Below are 21,562 nucleotides of genomic sequence, written 5' to 3'. Positions count from 1 at the left end.
GCCTCCCAAAGTGCTGGGATTACAGGCATGAGCCACTGTGCTTGGCCTGAAGATTTTAAAAATTGAGATAGTAACTACTCTTTAGGAGGCAGGAATAAACAGGCCATTTCCAGCAGATATTGAGGGCCATTGGATGTCTATGGAAAAACTAAAATCACCACTAAAGTTAGAATTTCTTCTTACCCTTTAGGCTTCTAAAGGGTAAATGACAGAACTTCACTTGACTGATTAGGACAAACAGGGGAAAATGAGACCCAAGGCCATCTTTACCTGGCCCACAGCACTCATCTCCTGCTCTCTTCCACACACATCCATTGCATTTGAGTCCCCTTGGCATTCTTAACTTTTATTTTATTGTCATTAAGTACCAACCACATCTATGGGACGATGTCTGTCAGTCCAGTCTCACACTAGAAGTTCCTAGCAGTCTGTGATTTTTTTTTTTTTTTTGAGACAGAATCTCACTGTGTCACCAAAGCTGGAGTGCAGTGGTGCAATCTCGGCTCACTGCAACTTCCACCTCGCGGGTTCAAGTGATTCTCATACCTCAGCCTCCCGAATAGCTGGAATCACAGGCATGCGCCACCATGCCCGGCTAATTTTTGTATTTTTAGTAGAAATGGGGTTTCATCATGTTGGCCAGGCTGGTCTCGGACTTCTGACCTCAGATGACCCCCCCACCTCGGCCTCCCAAAGTGCTGGAATTACAGGCGTGAGCCACTGCGCCTGGTTTGTGATTTTTGTCTTTCTAAAAGAATGACTGTGGACCATTCTAAGATGGTCCCCAAGAGTCCCACCCCCATGAGGTGCAATACTCATTATAATCTCCTCTCCTTGAGCGTAGGCAAGACCATGAACCAGATGGGATTTCACTTCTGTGATTAGGTCATGAAGGGATTTTACACGTATGATTAATATGCCAGATCGATAAAAGGAGAGGCCATCTTCGGTGGGCCTGACTTAAAGAGGTAAAATCCCTTAAAAGAGAAACGGCCCTCCCTGAGGTCAGAAAGACTCCTACTCACCTTAAAGAAGCAAACTGCAGGCCGGCATGGTGGCTCATGCCTGTAATCCCAGCACTTTGGGAGGCCAAGGCAGGCAGATCACCTGAGGTCAGGAGATCGAGACCATCCTGCCAACATGGTGAAACCCCCTCTCTACTAAAAATACAAAAATTAGTCAGGCATGGTGGCGCATGCCTATCATCCCAGCTACTTGGGAGCCTGAGGCAGGAGAATCGCTTGAACTCGGGAGGGGGAAGTTGCAGTGAGACAAGATCATGCCACTGCACTCCAGCCTGGTGACAGCACCAGACTCCGTCTCAAAAAACAAACAAACAAAAAGAAGCACACTGCCATGCTGTGAAATGCCTGTGGAGCGGGACTCCTGGCGGTGACTGCCAAGTGGCCTCTGGGACCTGAGGACGGCCTCCAGTGGACAGCCAGAAAGACGCCAACGCCCTCAGGACACAGCCGTAAATGAATTCTTCCCATAACCTGAGTGAGCATAGATGCATAGCATTCAGATGGAAATGCAGTCCAGCTGACATCTTGATTTCAGCCTGTGAGACCCTCAGCAGAAGATCCAGTTAAGCCACACACAGACATCTGACCAACAGAAACTATGAGATAATCAGTGTGTGCTGTTTTAAGCCACTATATGTGTGGTAATTGGTTACACAACAACAGAAAGCTAGTAAGTACAGTGACCAACAGACCCCTGTCCTGAAAATCAACAGAGGTAGTTATTTAAAATGCATGTTGCAGATCTATTGAATTAAGAATCTCTCTTCATAGAGGCCTAGAAGCCTGGATTTTTATAGACATCCAAGTTGATTCCGATGCACATTAAAGCTTCAGAATGAATTTACCATGCAAATAACAAAGCATCTTATAACCCACAATTTGACATTTGAGATTGTTCTTTTATTGTTGTTGTTATTGGGTTTTGGTTTTTTTTGTTTTTTTTTTTGAGACGGAGTCTCGCTGTGTCGCCCAGGCTGGAGTGCAGTGGCACGATCTTGGCTCACTGCAGCCTCCACCTCCCAAGTTCAAGCAATTCTCCTGCCTCAAGCTGGGACTACAAGCATGCACCACCACACCCAGCTAACTTTTGTATTTTTAGTGGAGACGGGGTTTCACCATGTTGGCCAGGCTGGTCTCAAACTCCTGGCCTCAAGTGATCCGCCCACCTTGGCCTTCCAAAATACTAGGATTTCAGGCTTGAGCCACCGTGCCCAGATGAGATTGTTCTTTACAAAGGTTAAGATATCAAAAGAGCCTGTTCATGAAACTAAATAATTATCCAAGGAAATTAACAGAGTTCTTTTGGTTGAAAAGCCAAACCGCTAATTATTTGCTTATTCATTTGGTTTGCTGGTGTTTATTGCATAAAATGTAACTGTGATTTACAACAGAAAGCGATTGCCTGTCAAAATGATGGCTAAAGTAATTCTCTAGTGGGGCATTATCTTCAGTTTCTTTCAGTATCCAAAGTCATGTAACTTATATGGTAATAGCAAAACTTCTAAAAGTTGATTAAAAGGCAAAAAGGTAGGATATATGTCATTTTAATGCCTTCTTCAGCATAGCTAAAAGGGGTAGAAATGTTTTCTAGTTCTACATAGGAAATACAATTTCTGTCAAATAATATTAATTCACCAACACTAGTTAAGGCAGTAGGAACAGTCAGAAATATTTTAAAGCTTCACAGCAGTCTTTTCATGAATTTGTCAAATCTCTGAAACAAACATTTCTATGACTTCTTTTCAGAAACTTCAAAGAGCCTTAAAAAAAATTTTTTTAATCCCAGTCTGAATTTTGACCTGGCTGAATCTAGTGAACAAAATGGATTTTCAGCAGTAGAAACTTTGATTAAAAATAAAACTCCATGCCTTATGCTCTCAAATAAAGCCCTTATCACACTATCCCTGACCATGCCCAGGCAGCCCTCGGATGCTTCTTCTTTTTCTTCTTTTAGAAAAAGATTTCTATCGTTTTTCAAAGGTGCTTTATATCCATGCCATCTGGTATCTAACCTCAACTCATCTTTCCCAAGTAACTTTTGATTCCCACTGAGCAACGGAAACTTGCAAGGTGTTACTTTGGTCCTGATGACTTTCATGTCAAAGACAAGGTCCATCTCCCACCATGAAGGCACATCTAAAACTTCCTCATCCTAGTCAGCCTCTCTTGGCTACTAAGGGAATTTGCCTCATCCATTTTTTTTTAATGCTCTTATCTCCAAAACTACTTGTTCAGCTACATTTTACTTGGTTATTATATTGGAAAGCCAAAAGTAACTTTTAAAAAAATACCAAGAAGGAGTAAATAGGGTTAGGTGATCACACAGTATATGTCCCTCTGTGCCCTCCACTTCCCAGATGAGAACTTTGTTGTAATTATTCCCAACTTTGTTGTAAATGTTTGTTGTAAATGTTCCCAACTTTGTTGTAATTATTCATTTGTCTGCCTCCTGGAGCACAAAGATTATATTCTGGGCACTGTTTTATTCCCCAGAACCTACCTTAGACACATAATAGGTACTCAACAAATATGGGCTGAATGATCAAAAGAATATCATTTAACGCCTCTATGCTTCATTTTTCTCAGTAATAGGGCATGGGTTCAGGCAGTTCAAGGAGCAATTCTAGAGGGCCACCCACGATTTCGGGGTAAGAAAAATAAAATGGTCCACTGATTTTAATCTATAAAATCAGCACACGATCTGCACACAGACACACACATTCATCTTCAAAAAAATTATTCCCAATCCGAAACTTGTTAAATGTTAAAACCTCTCTGGTAAATGAGCTTGTCAGGCTACCCCTAAAATGGGGAGAAAGGTCTCAAGCTATCTGCCAAAGGAATGCATTTTTTTTTTCTTTTGAGACAGGGTCTAGCTCTGTCACCTAGGCTGGAGTGCAGAGGTACAATCACATCTCATTACAGCCTTGACCTCCCAGGCTCAAGGGATCCTCCCACCTCAGGCTCCTGAAATGCTGGATTACAGGTGTGAGCCACCGCACCTGCTCTGGCAAGGGAATGCGTTTTAAGACCTAACCAACAACTCTTTGCTGTGATTTGACTTCCCGCATGGATCTGTCTTGGGAGAGAAAATACGTTTGCTGTCAGAAGCGTTTGGTCTGTATTTCTCTCAATTGTATCATTCTTTATGGATTAATGTACTGGCCTTGAGGTTTAATAAACCTGTTGGTGTGAACTGCATTATACAATGGATCCTTCTTGATGTGCTGCCATTGCAGGAGGCTAAGTCCCCAGGCCTAAAGGGAAGCACTGGACCAGATAGATTCACTGACCTGAGGCCCCTGTGCAGCCTTGTGGGCAGCAGCGGCCAAGCGGCCAATCCTGGCAGGGTCCTGGCCTTGCCCCACACGTTCCATTCAAAGTTTTGGCAGTGGGGACTGACACCTGCGCAACCAAGATCACTTCCCTGTGGCTTTCACAAAGCTAGTGTGGCTGCCTTGAGGCTAAAAGGAGGAAAATAAAGGTAAGGATACAAGCACAAAAAATATTTTCACCAGCATCTTTTAAGCCCTCCCAGGGGGCATGCACAGAATTTAGTAGGAGCCATATATATGTTCAGCAGGGGAGGCCTATGGGTAGCTGACCTTGGAAATGATGCCCCTAGCTCCTTCCTTTCTCCGTCACACTTTGGGAGATGCAGCCATCACGACTCTTTGTGGAAACTATGGCAATAAATGTCTAAACTGTTATCCACGAAGTACTTGGGTTTCCTCACAAGAGCCTCGCCAAAAATGAAGGAATTCAGGTTAATCTCCATAGATTACTTAGGCCAAGACAGCTGTGCAAATTTTCTGATGGTTTAGTGATTTTTATTCAGTTCTGTGATCTGGCTTCAAAAAACCTTCCAGTCTTAATTATGTCTCCTTATTACCATAGAAATGCAGAAATTCAATATTGCTATACATCATTCTGACCTTTTCATCACATAAAAACACTGGCAGTTTTCTGTAAGCCCAAGATAGCGAGTAGCCTTTTAGGGCTAACAGAACCAATTATGGCTGCTTAAAATAGATTTCTGTTATTCCAGGTGCCAAACTTCATCCCATGTTCAAAGTTCCATCTGTTATTAACAATGATCCTAAAACTAGTCATCTGCTCCAAGTCTAGTCAATGTGAAGATAAAATGAGGGTGGAAAATAAATGACTGCAAAATTTTCCAGAATTAACTAAAAAGAGAAAAACATCTTGAACTGACAACTGCCAATATTCTGAGCCACTGATTCAGTTTCTGGTTAATTCACACTGCAGATATCTTTAATACTCCATAAGGATAAAACTGATGAAGTGTTTGACCATTTTCTTTTTATTATTTTGGATAGGTATAATCAAAAGTTGTAAGTTAGAGGTAAAAGTATGTGAAAGGCTTTTGTAAGACAGCAGCAGTCATTCTTTCAACACGGTCAATGTAGAATTGTATTTATTTGGCAAATATGTATTGGGTACCTACGATGTGCCCACATATCTGCATTACGCTATGAGCTGGGGATGCAGTGATGAGTATCGTCAGATAGTGTCCTTGACCTCAAGGAGCCAACTGGCTTGTGGAAGAAACACTAATCAAATAATAACACAAACCCATAATAACACAAAAATGTAAAATAGCAACAGTGATTGTCGCTGCAAAGAAAGATGTCTGGTGTTATGAGGGTATGTCATAAGGAGAATCGACCTAGTCCAGGAGGCCTGAAACAACTTTGTTAGTTAAGCCAAGATCAGGTGGGAAGGATGGGAGCTAACGAGCCAATGTCAGGGTAGGAGGGGAGCAGGTTTGTAGGGGGTGGCAGGAGAGCGGGGATGGTTCAGGCAGGGACAATCTATATTAAGATGAAGGAGATGTTTATATGCACATGTTTTACCATCAATTCTTCTAGACCTGGCATAAATGCCTGTCACGTAAAGGCATTCAATGAATGACTAGAATAAATCATCCTATTCCGCCTATAGATTCTTCACATTTGTGAATTTCTTCCTGCAAAAAGAATCATCCTCTTCAGTTTGATCCATTCTGCAACCAAGCAGATGGCTGTAACCTTTCCTGTTTTATGAACCCAAATCTGTATTTTAAGAGTCATAAACGAGATAGTTAAGCAAGTAAAAATTAAATTTTCATGTTATCTTGCTTGGTTGCAGGACATCTGGCACCAGTAATTTATCTTCTCATCTGCAGGAAGTTGAAACCTGCTTAGTCTTTATTATACCGGCCATAAACATGTTGCAAATTATAATTTTACATTGCCATTAGTTTTATTTTGGTGTAATATAAATTACTGGGTCATCCACTTCCTTTTGACATTTAGTAATTCTCTTTCACAATAAAACTCCGTTTTCTTTTGCTTCATGTTCCCTCAGAACCCACCCACATTAATTGCAAGAAAATTTCAGCCAATGCCACAATGAGGATGACTCACATTATCACACACAAGCTCTTACGACCTTATATAGAGAAAATGTTTCGTCTCAGTATACGGTGTTAAATGCAAAAGAGCAGGAAGACTTTTGATGTGTGGCTTGAACCCCCAGTCTCCCAGCTCACTACTGACATTACATGGCATGCTAGAAAGTGCATCAGTTGGACAGAACTGAGTTTGAATCCTGGCCCTGTTAGAAACCAGCTATGAACCAGTTACTTAAACTCTCTTATCTTCAGTTTTCTCATCAGGAAGAAAATGGGGTTCTTTTGAAATCAAATGAAATGATGTGCATGAAAATACAGAACACATGGAAGGTGCTTAATGAGATATTAGTTTCCCTTCTCCTACGTCAACCACAGGTAGAATCTCCTTAACTATACTGGAAGCTCTATAAAGGTAGGGACCGTGCATATGGTATGTGCCACTATAACACCAATGCTTAGTGTAATGGCTGGCTCATAGTCAGTATTCAATAAATATTGGTTAAATACTGAATGGTTATAATGGTTAATATCGAGTGTCAACTTGATTGAATTGAAGGATGCAAAGTATTGTTCCTGGATGTGTCTGTGAGGGTGTAGCCAAAGGAGATTAACATTTGAGTCAGTGGACTGGGGAAGGCAGACCTACCCTCAATATGAGTGGGCACATCTAATCAGCAGCCATGAAGCCAGAATGAAAGCAGGCAGAAGAACGTGGAAAGATAAGACTGACTACGTCTTCTGGACTCCATCTTTCTCCATGCTGTATGCTTCCTGCCTTCAAACATTGGATTCCAACGTTCTTCAGCTTTGGGACTCGCACTGGCTTCCTTACACCTCAGCTTGCTGATGGCCTATTGTGGGACCCCACTTTGTGATCATGTGAGCCAATGCTCCTTAATAAACTCCCCTTTACAAAGACATCTGTCCTATTAGTTCTACCGCTCTAAAGAACTCTGACTAATACAATGGTGAAGAATTTCAAGTTTTAAGGATTTCACTCTTTTTAATGGACATATAGGAGAGATATGAAATGAACTTCTCACTGACCCACGCAGCAGGAGTGGATGGAAACTCTGATCCCGGAAACCTGATGTTGTCGATATTTATTTGATAGTCCAGCATGTGGACATGTCAGGGGTGATGACAAGTATGCAGAAAGCCAGAAGGGCACATATTATCCCCTTTGCCTGCTTCCCGGCACCCAGAGTACCACTGTATGGCCTCCCCTAACACACCTCCTTGGAGCTTGCAATCCTGAGGCAAGATACAAAGCTGCAAGGCAGTCAGAGGGGTGGCCCCAGCAGTTCAGAGAGGGGGGACACTGGCAGAGGCATTCTCATCAGACCATTCCTGACATGCAACTTGGGCTGTATTTTTGGTTTCCTGCCCTCCCCCACCTTAATGCCTGTTTATTTTCCATGCTCAGATTCCCTAGCCTGCCTGTCGTTTCTATGGGCTACCTACTGGTTTTCCAATAAATGTCCTCTCTGCAGTCAGTCAAGTGGGTTTCTATCATTTGCATCCAGCGATTCAGATTCTAATCCACTCCTCCTGCCCCTGGCTTTGGTTTCCCAACATGGTCAACCCATTAAGCACTGATTCTAGGAGTACGTTTTAAAGTTACTTTTTTTGTTGTTGTTGTTGAGACACAGTCTTGCTCTGTTATCCAGTCTAGAGTGCAGTGGCGTGACCTCAGCTCACTGCGGCCTTGACTTCCCAGGCTTAAGCGATCCTCCCACCTCAGCCTCCTGAGTAGCAGGACTATAAGCATGTGGCACTATGCCTGGCTAATTTTGTTTATTTTTTGTAGAGATGGGGTTTCACTATGTTGCCCAGGCTGGTCTTGAACTTCTGGACTCAAGTGATCCTCCCACCTCGGCCTCCTAAAGTGCTGGGATTACAGGCATGGGCCATGACACTCGGCCTAGAGTTACTTTTGCACAGCTTTCAAAATCCCTTCTTCAAGACAGTCAATGTTTTTTATGACTCTTTGATATCCTTAGCCCTTCTACAAAGCATGCTATGCCTTCTTTAATAAAGTAGAATTCTATGCCCTGTAATTACTCTGTCTCTTTATTTGTTGTCACATTTCCCAATCCCTCAGACTCATTTCTTGCTCATCCTCTCTTTTTACTCTATACTCATTTCCCTTTAGGGTTTACGAGATTTAATAAGCTTTTATAGTGCCAGATATTGTGCTAGTAACAACAATCCACAGATAAATAAGACAGAGATCACCTGTGTGAAGATGATAGTTAAATGAATAATATGGAAAGTAGATTAATGCCCAGCCAGAAAACATAAGCTCTCACACTTCTCAAAGCAAGGAGGAAAATATTAGAGACATATAAAAGATGGGGATTTGATTCGGTTTGACATCTCTTTCTACAGCAGCAGGATGCATTTATTCCGTCAGTGTCCACCATGCCCCGAGAACGTGCCAGGCACAATGTGGTGCCTGCGTCCTGATAACCTCTCCTTATTTCTCTCTTGTAGGATGAATAAGCTTCTTTTGGTGGTATGAGCCCATTTATCTCTCTCTCTCTCTGTGTGTGTGTGTGTGTGTGTGTAACAATACTCACTTTTAAATGCATGAGTAAGTGGAGACACATCCTGGAATGTGTGCCTAGGGTCGACAACAAGCTGCTTCTGCTGAATGTGACACACAGTCACCACTGCTTTGAACTACATTTTTTTTCTACCCACGTTACTGCATCTCCAGAGAACCATGCTGACACATTTTTCCTGTACATTCTCACTGCTGCCTATAATCCATTACTACAAAGAGAGGCCTTAAAAACGGCACTCAAGGGAGACGTGATTTCCTCTCCATTTCTCTCTCAGAAAAGCAACTTATAATAGGGAAGGAAAAGACTGCATTTAGGTTAAAAGAATATAAATAAGAAAGAGTCTGCCTCTTTCTCTCTTTAAGATGCTAAGCCTCAAAAGAGTTCTTGGATTTAAAAAAGGCCATCACCCCTTGGCCTACACTAAACATTAATATTATATGCCTGGTAATAAAGCCAGAGGATTTTTAGTGAGAGCTATTAAAGGTAAAGGATGGCTAAGACAGGTTTCTTTGGTGGATGAAATTCACAGGCTCATAAATACAACTTTGTGAGGTTAGTCTTGTGGTTAGCTAGTAGTTAAAATTTGTGATTCCCTTGACTATATGGGTTGACAGGGGAACTATGGACTTTTTCTTAGACAGGACTGCAGTGCTCAAAATTACGACTTGAAAACAGAAACCACCAGAATTCCTAAGGTGACCAAAAAGCCCCACAGAACTGTGTTGAAACATTCCTCATATTTGGACACATGTATTAAGTAAGAGGGGAGCACAGGGAAAAATGCATTTTCTCCTTTTAAAAATTAATTTTGCCATTTAAAACAATGTTGTGGCTTTTAATGTATTAATCAAACAAAATTTTCATTGACTAGACAAAATTTCCATCAACTTACCCCACATTTAACTGGTGTCAAATGATTATTTCGTTAATGCTTATTATCAGTCATAGCTCAATAATTTCACTGCTAATGCCAGGTAGAATGTCTACATTTTTTAAATATTTGAGCTCCTTAGGTGCACTCAAGCTAGGATTCTGTGTATCTGCTAATTTAAATAGCTAACAAAAGCCCAGGGTGAACAAAGTCCCCAGTGAAATGTGGTGCAAATCTCTATGTCGCTACCGATGCAGCTGTAGGGTGGGGGACTGGAGGTTTGTTTGGCATCCTCCCATTTTTGAAAACTGTTTACACACCAGACTTGAAGCTTGCTGTTTTTTCTAACTTCACACAAAGTACAAAGACGCCTGCTCGCTTTCTGTGTACAAGGAGCTTTGCTAACAGGACTCGTAATTCTGTGGTTTTTCACCGTCAAGGATATTATTTCTCTCTGCTGAAGAAGAGGCCTTTGTCCATGTCACACTCTTCCTCTTTCTCTTTTTAACGTGATTTGACAGCTTGAATCCAAAAGGAGGCTTCACAATTAGAAGAAAGAGATTGAACCACAACATCTGTGCTAACAGCCCCCTTCCCTGCTGTAATTAGAATTCCCTTATTCCATTTCTGTTTCTCAGGAGAGGACAGGGGGCTTTTTAATTGGGGCTATTAGAAGTTCTCTTTACACAACGACAGCCTCTGCTAAGTGAAGGCTCCAGCGAAAGTCATGCCCACTCTGCAATTACTTCTTGCAATTCTGGGGAATAATGGTATCTTGTCTCATTTAAAAATAAATCTAAGGCTTATCCCTATTGCTTTCTCTCCTCTGCCTACTCACATGAATTTCTTCTTGCCAATTAGGCAAACTTTCCATTATTTAAGGAGATAGTTTAGATTGTTACTGTCTCCTGATAATAAGACGTATTAAACTAGATTTCATTTGCCCACAGCTCTGTGATTCTAGACACAAGGCTAATTTACATAAGCTCAGATCTCAGATCTTGAGTTTACTCTGTAGTGAAACCATGAAGCTTTGGAATTTCCTGAGTGCTGTTTTGTTGACATGCTGCAGAACTTACCTGAAGTAGCCTGCACATTCAATGCTCTCAGTTTCTCCGAATCACTTCCTCTTAAGAGAACAGATGTAGGTTTGTCTCTATGACCTATTCCCCGAAAAGAAATGAATTATTTAGGTGATAAAAAAGCACATTGTTAACGCATATTTCCCATGTTGGTTCAAAGGATTACCAAAAAGAATGGAGCCATTCACGGCCAGGTGTGGTGGCTTACGCCTGTAATCCCAGCACTTTGGAAGGCCGAGCCAGGCGGATCATGAGGTCAGGAGTTTGAAGCCAGCCTGGCCAATATGGTAAAACCCTATCTCTACTAAAAAATACAAAACCTAGCCAGGCATGGTGGTGCATGCTGTAGTCCCAGTTACTTGGGAGGCCAAGGCAAAAGAATCGCTTGAACCCAGGAGGTGGAGGTTGCAGTGAGCCGGGATCCGTGCCACTGCACTCCAACCTGGGTGAAGGAGTGAGACTCCATCTCAAAAAAAAAAAAAAAAAGAGCGACAGTGCTTATACACAGAAAAGTATATTATTTATCTTATTATATACATAGATATGATGTGAAGAATATTTAATGTATATTTAATATTCAATAACATTTAATGTCCTAAGTAGTGTGACATTTTTTATTACTTTGTATGCTTGGATTTGCAAGCCTTTGAAAATCACTAAGTCTGTCATTTGGGCAGATATTTGTAAGAATTTAATTTGACTCCCCACTACTGGTCTCCTTCTAGACATTTTTTCTAGCTCACTTCTATCTCTCTTTGCTTATAGCTTTTCATATGGAAAAATGGGTCAAGAAACTCAGAACTATACACTATTTATAAATAACACACATTTACTTTAAATAATAGAATTTTCAAAACTAAATATCCTACATCTTAGTTCTGACATTTTACTAGCTGTACAGCTTTGGATAAACACTTCACCTGCCTGAGTCTCAGGGGATTTTTATCTATAAAATAAAAATAGCATATATCCTGTTTACATACTTTAAGAATCTAGTGAAAATGCTCTGAAAATGATTATTCCACAAATAAACAGTATTGATTACGTTATTAACCACAGCACAAAAGGCTTTATTACTAAGGTATCAATGATAACACTTGATATGAAACTGCTCTCAAAAATACCTGCAACAAATACTTAGTCAAAAGAATTAATCGCAACTTTACTGAAACCTAGAGGCAACCACTTGTTCTGCCTACTGAATTGGCTAACACAGCCTTGCCTGGTAAAGAAGGAACGAGCCTTGGGAAATCTTACAACCACCACAATACTGCTGTCCTTTAATGAAAACTAATTATGCACTAGACACTGTGGTAAACTTTGGAAGTAATTTCTCTTTATTTCCTTACCTCAACCCTGTGTGGTAGTGGTGATTATCCTTGTTTTACAGAGGAGGTAAGGGATGCTCACACAATTTAAATAACGTGCTTAATGTCACATAGCTAGTAAGTGGTAGTACCAGGACTCTTACATAAATCCATTTATTCTTAGTGCCAGTTCTCATAGTGACACATTTTGCACTGTCTTTAAGAGACTAGCTATTCATATTGTGAACTGTCCATTGGGCCTGATAGTCACCCATTTTATGCATGGGGACATGCCAGTAGAGCCAGTATCTGCATGAGTACACACCAGTAGCATCATGCCAGTAATTTACAATCAACGTCCATCCTGAGAGGTGGGTGCCTAGGTCACATGAGTTATTAAATATTTTTAACATCGCTCCTGCTGTCTTGATTCCTAATTTCTAAATTTTTTTAGATCTGCCCTACCAAAAATCTGATACCCCCATGCTTATTAAAGATTGACTTGCCTCACACTCATCACCTACAGCCACTCTGCTCAGGATCTCCAACTCTGAAATTCTTGTTTTTGAGACTGAGACTTGTTCTGTTGTCCAGGCTGGAGTGCAGTGGCCCTATCTCAGCTCACTGCAAGCTCCAACTCCTGGGTTAAGTGATTCTCCTGCCTCAGCCTCCCGAGTAGCTGAGATTATAGGCTTGCACCACCACGCCTGGCTAATTTTTGTATTTTTAGTAGAGACGGGGTTTCACCATGTTGGCCAGGTTGGTCTCAAACTCCTGACCTCAGGTGATCCGCCTGCCTCGGCCTGCCAAAGTGCTGGGATTACAGGCATGAGTCACCAGACCTGGCCTGAAATTCTTTATCCTCACTTCCTGTTCTTCTCTCTCTCTCTGTCCTCACTTCCACTAAGCCCTGCTCAACTTCCAGCCCATCAGCTTCTTCCTATTCACCCAGTCTTTCTTCCTCTCCTACTCACTTGCCCGAGTAGAAGAAAGATGAATGAAGCTCCTTGCATCCTGGAACTATGTCTTATCTATGTTTTTATTCCTTGGGTTACCTAGAATCGCCACTTATACACAGTAGGTACACAAGAAATGCTAAATTGAACTAAAAAGGAAATTAAATCCAAAGAAGAGATCAGGAGTTCCTTGGCACTACAGGGATTATACTTACTCTGCCACTTCTGCACTCTTCTGTGGCCTTCAAGTATTTTGCGGATAGTGAGGATGATCAAAAACATAAAAACTAATAGAACTAAAATATACCAAGTGATCTTCATGGAACAAGTGATATCTGTAAAGAAAAAAAATACTGTAAAAACCCAGTAAAATTATTCAACAGGTAAAAGGCAATGTGGCAGAGTAGCCGAGGTCTACAACATATTCTGCCCTGAACTGAAAAGCTGAAATTATGACCATCACTGTTACAGGGTCACTAGCTCTCCTGAATTATTTCTTGATATATTAAATGAAGGTATTAAATGGGAAAACTTGAGCAGGTAGCTTCCAGGTATCCATTTGGTTCCAAAATTCTAGGATTCATTTCACTTGCAGGTTATGCTGATATTAGTTTCACTATCCTCGTTAGTTGTAACGTTGTTGTAACTAGGGTAAGACCACAACATAGCAGTCCCAGAATCAGCGCCACTTACAATTCATGATTCTCACCCTGAGCCAGGCAGCCCAAAATTATGTCCTCAAATCAACAAAGATGCAGTGAGTACAAGGAAGATGGGGAAGAAAGAGAAAGGCAGGCAGTCAAAGGACTTGTCTGAGGCATATAAGTGGTGAGGACAATGAATAATCAGACCCTCTTTCCACAGGGTAATAGGTGGTAAATACAGTGCTTTGCACGCCAATGATAGGTCAAGTGCATGCGTTAATTAAACGTAGTTGTCCTGGCCTAAACTTAATAAGGATTCAGGTATAAACTCATTCATTCAGATGACAATGAGGCAACATGGGAAGGACGGTCACCATGCAGCAATAGCTTAGCATGGTCTCCCGTGGTCTCATAAAGACACACTGGCCAGTAGAACCAGGAATCAGTGACTCACGCAAGGATGGCCTCATCATAGCTAACATACAACTGTCTACTGACTCATTTTTTATTTTATTTTATTTTATTTTAGATGGAGTTTTGCTTTCGTTGCCCAGGCTGAAGTGCAATGGCACGATCTCGGCTCACGGCAACCTCCACCTCCTGGGTTCAAGCAATTCTCCTGCCTCAGCCTCCCAAGTAGCTGGGATAACAGGTGCCCGCCACCACACCCGGCTAGTTTTTTGTATTTTTAGTAGAGACAGGGTTTCACCATGTTGGCCAGGCTGGTCTTGAGCTCCTGGCCTCAGGCAATCCACCCACCTCAGCCTCCCAAACTGCTGGGATTACAGGCGTGAGCCACTGCGCCCAGCCTGTCTACTGACTTCCTAAGCCCACCCTATGTACACTCTTCTTTGCATACAAAACACAGCTAGTACTTATTCACCTTAGCAGAATGTATACCATGTTTATACTCTTGGTATAAACTGCCTTTGTGGGGTTCATAACCTGGGTGTCCCCTTTACAGGAACCCGGATGTACACTAAATAGGCATTAAGCATTCACTTAGAGAGGCGGGTAAGTAGAAAAAGGGCAGAGGTGGATTGGGATGGCAGTGCTCAGCCTCCTCAAGACTATTCCATGCTCTTCAGCCGCCAGGCTTGCATTCCTCATGCAGCAAAATAAAAGCATGAAGTTAAATGGCAGAGAACATTGGCAGTGGCAGCAACGGTCAGGATGGGTCCAAAGACCAAGGTGTCATTGGGCACTGATAAAGCTATGGAAACAGAACCAACTTCATATTACAATAGCACAAGACACATAATGGAGACCAGACCAGCCAGTGCAGCCACCAGCATGATCTCAGAAGAGTGTATCTCCTAGGGCCCTGTGCTGCCCACCCATCCCTGTAGCCTTCTTGGAGAGGAGCAAGGGGAAACAGATGGAAATCTAGGGGGAACATCAAGGAACAGTTTAAATTATTGTCTTAGAGTAAATTTACCAGACTGGATTAAATTTAGTTTCACCCCCTTATGGAGAAGCCTTTTACTCCCACAAAAATACAAAGTTTGTTGTTGTTGTTGTTTTGGTTTTTGTTTTTTGTTTTTTGTTTTTTTAGACAGAGTCTCACTCTGTTGCCTAGGCTGGAGTGCAGTGGTGGGACCTCAGCTCACTTCAACCTCCGCCTCCCAGGTTCAAGGGATTCTCCTGCCCCACCCTCCCGAATAGCTAGGATTACAGGAATGCACCACCACGCCTGGCTAATTTTGTATTTTTAGTGGAGACGGAGTTTCTTCCTGTTTGTCAGGCTGGTCTCGAACTCCCGACCTCAGGTGATCCACCCACCTTGGCCTCCCAAAGTGCTAGGATTAGAGGCGTGACCCACCGTGCCCAGCTGAGAAGGCTTTTAAGCGAGATCAAATTAGTTTTTGCACAGAAGAGTAAACTATGAAAAAAGTTTTAACTTTCTTTTTTTTTTTTTTTTTTTTTTTTTTTTTTTTTTTTTGAGACAATGTCTCACTCTGTTACCCAGGCTGGAGTGCAGTGGCCTAATCACACAGCTCATTGCAGCCTTGTCTTCCCTATCTCAAGCAATCCTCCTGCCTCAGTCTCCGAAATAGCTGGGACTAAAGGTGTGCACCACACCCAGCTTATTTTCATCCTTTTTGTAGAGTCTGAGTTTCACTATGTTGTCCAGGCTGGTCTCGAACTCCTGTGCTCAAGCAATACAACCGCCTCAGCCTCCAAAAGTGCTAGGATTATAGGCATGAGCCACCACCGTGCCCAGCCACCTTTAACTTTCTACACATGGCAAAATGAATATGCTTTTTGCAGAATACAAGAGTACATATTTGTGCACCACTGCTATCTTTCTGAGTTGTGGACACCAAAAAGCTGTTAACTATAATTAACTATTATTAGAATTTATGGATTTTTTTCCATGAACACACACACAAAATCTTAAAATTATTATTATGGAAGTGCTTATTTTTTCTTTATTGTAGAAAAAATGAAAATACAGTTAGATGGATATACAAATGTACATTGAAAAAATATGTTTTTGATGTCTATAATCTAAACTTCTTTACCCTTCAGATTTCACTACAGTTACCTTCTCTAGGCAATCTTTCCAGAGTTCATTTTCCAACTCATTCACTCCTCAGTCAGAGGGCACTGATCCTTCTGTTCAGATCTACTCAGATCCTCCAGCCCCCACACATGCACACACCTTGAAATGACCCCTAATCGCAGAGGTTATAGGGCTGTGGGAAAACTTAGTCACAGGAGAAATTTCTTTGAAGTCTCACGATTTATCTTAAAAATGCATGCACATTGTATATTTCTGTTTGCTTTAAAGTGAAAGTAATATTTTGAAAATCATTATCTTTACAATAATTAAAGCTCTAGGAAAGCATTCTAAAGCAATCTGAAAGGCTTCCGTATGTCTGGAATATCAAAAAAGACAGCAAATTACTCTCCCATAGCATCTGTAGCACTGGAAGGCACTTGCTGGTGTAGGTGAGGGGTCGCCCTCTTTTAGATTGTTTCACGTCATCTAACTTCACCCTCCCAATACCTGACACACTGCCTAACATACAGCAGGCACCCTTAAATGAATGTATCAAAAGATGCTCTTCAGGAATAGATTTTTTGGGTGAAGTAGGGCATACTGCTTAGCAGAAAGGAATAATTGTGGTATTTTGGAATAGGGTAACTAGGAAGTTAACCAACCTTAAACAGAATTAAGATACGCAAGTACGTAAGATTTGCCTTTTAATCTCCTATTTTTTTCTCTAGGTGCCTAATCTGTACCTCACCCTATCTTCACAGCATTACATCAAACTCCCATTTCATTCAGGCCTGGTTCTCAGGTCAAAGACAGGACATGTTAAATCAACTCAAAACAAAACTTTAATAGCATATCACAATGTGCTTTTATATATACATATATAACATATTTTATATATATATATTCAATCTGTTGACCAGGCTGGAGTACCGTGGCGCAATCCCGGCTCACTGCAACCTCTGCCTCCTGAGTTCAAGCGATTCTCCTGCCTCAGTCTCCCAAGTAGCTGGGACTACAGGCACATGCCACCATGCCCAGCTAATTTTTTGTATTTTTGGTATCAATGGGGTTTCACCGTGTTAGCCAGGATGGTCTCGAACTCCTGATCTCGTGATCCTCCCACCTCGGCCTCCCAAAGTGCTGGGATTACAGGTGTGAGCCACTGCGCCCGGCCGATATTTATATTTTAAAAGAAATGCCTCCCTTTAGTACACAAATACGGTGGTATTACTTCATGCACAGAAAATAGGCATGTTTCAAAGTTATTCTGTGGTGGCTCATGACTGTAATCCCAGCACTTTGGTAGGCCAAGGCAGGTGGATTGCTTAAAACTAGAAGTTCAAGACCAGCCTGGGCAACATGACAAGACCCCGCCTCTACTAAAAACACAAAAAATTAACCAGGTGTGGTGGTGCACACCTGTAGTCCCAGCTACTCAGGAGGCTGAGGTGGGAGGATCACTTGAGCCTGGGAAGTCAAGGCTGCAGTGAGCTGTGATCGTGCCACTGCACTCCAGCCTGGGCGACAGAGTGAGACCCTGTCTCAAACAACCACCACCACCCCACTGCAACAACAAGAAAAGCATTTTCTGGGGCAGAAGGTCTTTCCAGTGCTCCTCAAATTGTGACACATAAATGCCTCTTCTTTCTCAGGTTACAGGTAGGCCCCATGAAAGGCACACTTTGAAGGAAAAATAAACAGATAACTAGACTAACATTATTTCAGGCTATATTATTTCATCAGTAAAATTCTTCAGCTATTTGGCTTTCAGTTAATGTGATAGCCCTTACTTAACTTTATATATCTATATCAGATAACGCCTTTTCCCTTTAGTTTCCTTAAAAACTTACTTTTTACATCCATCTCTAGGTGCAAAGAAATGTGTATACAAGCGTTTGGGTATTCCATGATTCTACAAGTATGGTTTATAGATTTCCCCTTGCTTGGCTCATCCTCCATGATTGCTGATCTTCCAGTGTGGTTTTTTAGATGACAGTTAGTGTTATATTCCTCCACGTGGTCAACCAGAGGAGCTACAGTGAAGTTGAAGTGCTGACAAGGTGAATGAAAGTCATTTGCTTTCACTTCCATTGATCCTCTCCTGATAAGCACTAGAAAGTGATTAAGAAAATGTTATTTGCAAAATATTAATACATAGCAAGAAAACACATACAATTGAAAACTAAATCTCTTCCTTTCTATATAAGAAAGTAGAAACAAGAAGTTAGCTACACTAAAAATATATACATATTTTTGAGACAGGGTCTCACTCCGTCGCTCAGGCTTGAATGCAGTGGTGTAATCACGGCTCACTGCAGCCTCACGCTCCCAGGCTCGAGCAATCCTCCCACCTTAGCCTCCTGAGTAGCTGGGACTACAGGTGTGTGCCACTATGCTCAGCTAATTTTTTTTTATTTTTTGTAGAGATTGGGTCTTGCTATGTTGTCCAGGCTGGACTCTAACTTTTGGACTCAAGGGATCCTCCCTCCTCAGTCTCCCAAAGTGCTGGGATTACAGGCATGAGCCACTGCAGCCAACCTAAAAATAATTAATAAGGTGATTATATTTTTTAAGATCATGGAAACCAGGTAGTGGTAGTGTTGGAATAGGATTGGAGCATCTCAAAGAAAATACACACATTTCCCCAGTGACCTGTGGGACAGACTGTATTGTGTGACCAATATGGTCACAACAATATTTCCCATTCCACACTGTACTAGTTTTCTAGGGCTGCTATAACAAAGTATCATAAACTAGGGGGTTTAAGGAACAGAAGTTTGGGCACGACACGGTGATCATGCCTGTAATCCTAGCACTTTAAGAGGCCAAGGCAGGCAGATCACCTGAGGTCAGGAGTTCGAGACTAGCCTGGCCAACATGGCAAAATCCCATCTCTATTAAAAATACAAAAATTAGCCGAGCATGGTGGCGCATGCCTGTAGGTGTAGCTACTTGGCAGAAGAATCACTTGAACCTGGGAGGCGGAGGTTGCAGTGAGTCAAGATCACACCACTGCACTCCAGCCTGGGTAACAGAGTGAGACTCTGTCTCAAAAAAACAAAACAAAACAAAATAAAAAAGAACAGAAGTTTGTCTCACAGTTCTAAAGTCTGGAAGTGTGAGATCAAGGTGTTGGCAGGGTTGATTTGTTCTGAGGGCTGTGTGGGAGAGCCTGTTCTGGGCCCCTCTCCTAGCTAATGGTGGTTTGCTGATAACCTTTGGCATTCATTGACTTGGAGATGCATCATCCTGCTCTCTGCCTTCATCTTCACATGTCATTCTCCCTGTGTGCATGTCTCTGTGTCCAAACTTCTTCTTTTTTGTAAGAACATCAGTCATATTGGATTAAGGCCCATCCTAATGACTTCATCTTAACTACATCTACAATGACCCTATTTCCAAATAGTGTTATATTCTGAGGTATTGAGGGTTAGGACTTCAACATGTGAATTTGAGAGGACACAATTCAATCCATAACACACATGTTACCCTAAAACTTCACCATTTGCTCATTAAGGAATCTAATTCCTTTCCCCTTGAATCTGGTAGCGTTTGTAATTTGCTTATAATTCCTTTTCCCAGCCAGGCTCGGTGGCTCACGCCTGTAATCCCAGCACTTTGGGAGGCCAAGGCAGGTGGATCATGAGGTCAAGAGATTGAGATCATCCTGACCAACATGGTGAAACCCCATCTCTACTAAAATACAAAAAATTAGCTGGGTTTGGTGGCACGCACCTGTAATCCCAGCTATTCAGGAGGCTGAGGCAGGAAAATCACTTGAATCTGGGAGGGAGAGGCTGCAGTGAGCCAAGATCGTGCCACTGCACTCCAGCCTGGTGAGAGAGCAAGAGTCCATCTCAAAAAAATAAATACATAAATAAATAATTTCTTTTCCCTTGAATCTGGGAGGGTTTGTGATTTGCTCATAACCAATCAAGCGCAGAGGAAGTGACACTGCATGACTAAGTCAGAAAAGGCAAAGAAATTCCCATCTTGCTTTTCAGAACACTCATACTGGAGCCTTGAACCACTATGTATAAGTCCAAAACCTTAAGGCCACCATGATGTGGAGACACCCAAACTAGCCCAGGTAGAAAGACCACATAAAGGAAACAATCAACGGAGTGAAAAGGCAACCTACAGAATGAGATAAAATATTTTCAAACCATGTATCTGATAAAAGGTCAATATCCAAAATACATCAGGAACTCCTATAACTCAAGTACAAAAAAAATACATATCAAATATTTTTAAGTGGGCGAAGGACTTTCATAGACATTTCTCCAACAAAGATATATGGCCTATTGATATATGTGAAAAGGTGCTCAATATTACTAATCATTAGGAAAATGCAAGTCAAAACTACAATCAAAATCACCTCACACCTGTCAGGATGGCCATCATTAAGAAAAAAAAAAAAAGACCGGGTGCAGTGGCTCACACCTGTAATCCCAACACTTTGGGAGACCAAGACGGGCAGATCACATGAGGTCAGAAGTTTGAGACCAGCCTGGCCAACACATGGTGAAACCCCATCTCTACTAAAAATACAAAAAAATATTAAAAAATTAGCTGGGCATGGTGGCAGTTGTCTGTAATCCCCGCTACACAGGAGGCTGAGACAGGAGAATTGCTTGAAACCAGGAGGCAGAGGTTGCAGTGAGCTGAGATTGTGCCATTCCACTCCAGCTTTGATGACAGAGTGAAACTCCATCTTAAAAAAAAAAAGAAAAGAAAAGAAAAGAAAAGAAAGGTAAGTGTTGGCAAAAAATGTAGAGAAATTGAAGCTCTTGCACAGTGTTGGTGGGATTGTAAAATGGTCCAGCCACTATGGAAAACTGTATGGGAGTTCCTCAAAAAATTAAAAACAGGACCACCATATGATCCAGCAATTCTACTTCTTGGTATATAGTCAAAAGAATTGAAATCAGCATCTTGAAGACACAACCTGCATTCTCATGTTCATTGCAGCATCATTCACAACAGCCAAGAATAGAAACAACATCAATGTCCATTGATAGATGAGTGGATAAAGAAAATGTAATAGAGATAGCTAGGACCCACACAAAAAAAGAAAATAAATAACACAATTGTTGCTGTTTAAAACCATTGAGTTTTTGGGGTACTTTGTTACAGAGCCACAGCAACTGGGACAACGTGTCACTGTGCTGTTTTCACCTTTAAA

General features: G+C 41.7%; 1 protein-coding gene across 2 annotated transcripts in view; it reads right to left on the bottom strand.

The window, feature by feature from the left end:
- The window catches only part of TMEM156 (transmembrane protein 156), a 65,326-nt gene that overhangs the window by 9,834 nt on the left and 33,930 nt on the right, over positions 1–21,562 (bottom strand). For both annotated transcript variants that reach the window (XM_011949106.1, XM_011949107.1), the window contains exons 3-5: positions 18,228–18,488; positions 13,443–13,562; positions 10,962–11,045 (exon numbers count right to left, since the gene is read on the bottom strand). In XM_011949106.1, the coding sequence (XP_011804496.1) occupies positions 10,962–11,045; positions 13,443–13,562; positions 18,228–18,488 (465 nt within the window). The remainder of the gene's footprint in view (positions 1–10,961; positions 11,046–13,442; positions 13,563–18,227; positions 18,489–21,562) is intronic.

This window comes from Colobus angolensis, unplaced genomic scaffold (assembly GCF_000951035.1).
Source record: "Colobus angolensis palliatus isolate OR3802 unplaced genomic scaffold, Cang.pa_1.0 Scaffold29, whole genome shotgun sequence".
Lineage (NCBI taxonomy): Eukaryota > Metazoa > Chordata > Mammalia > Primates > Cercopithecidae > Colobus > Colobus angolensis.
Note: the sequence above shows the minus strand (reverse complement) of the source record. Positions and strands in the feature narration are given on the sequence as shown.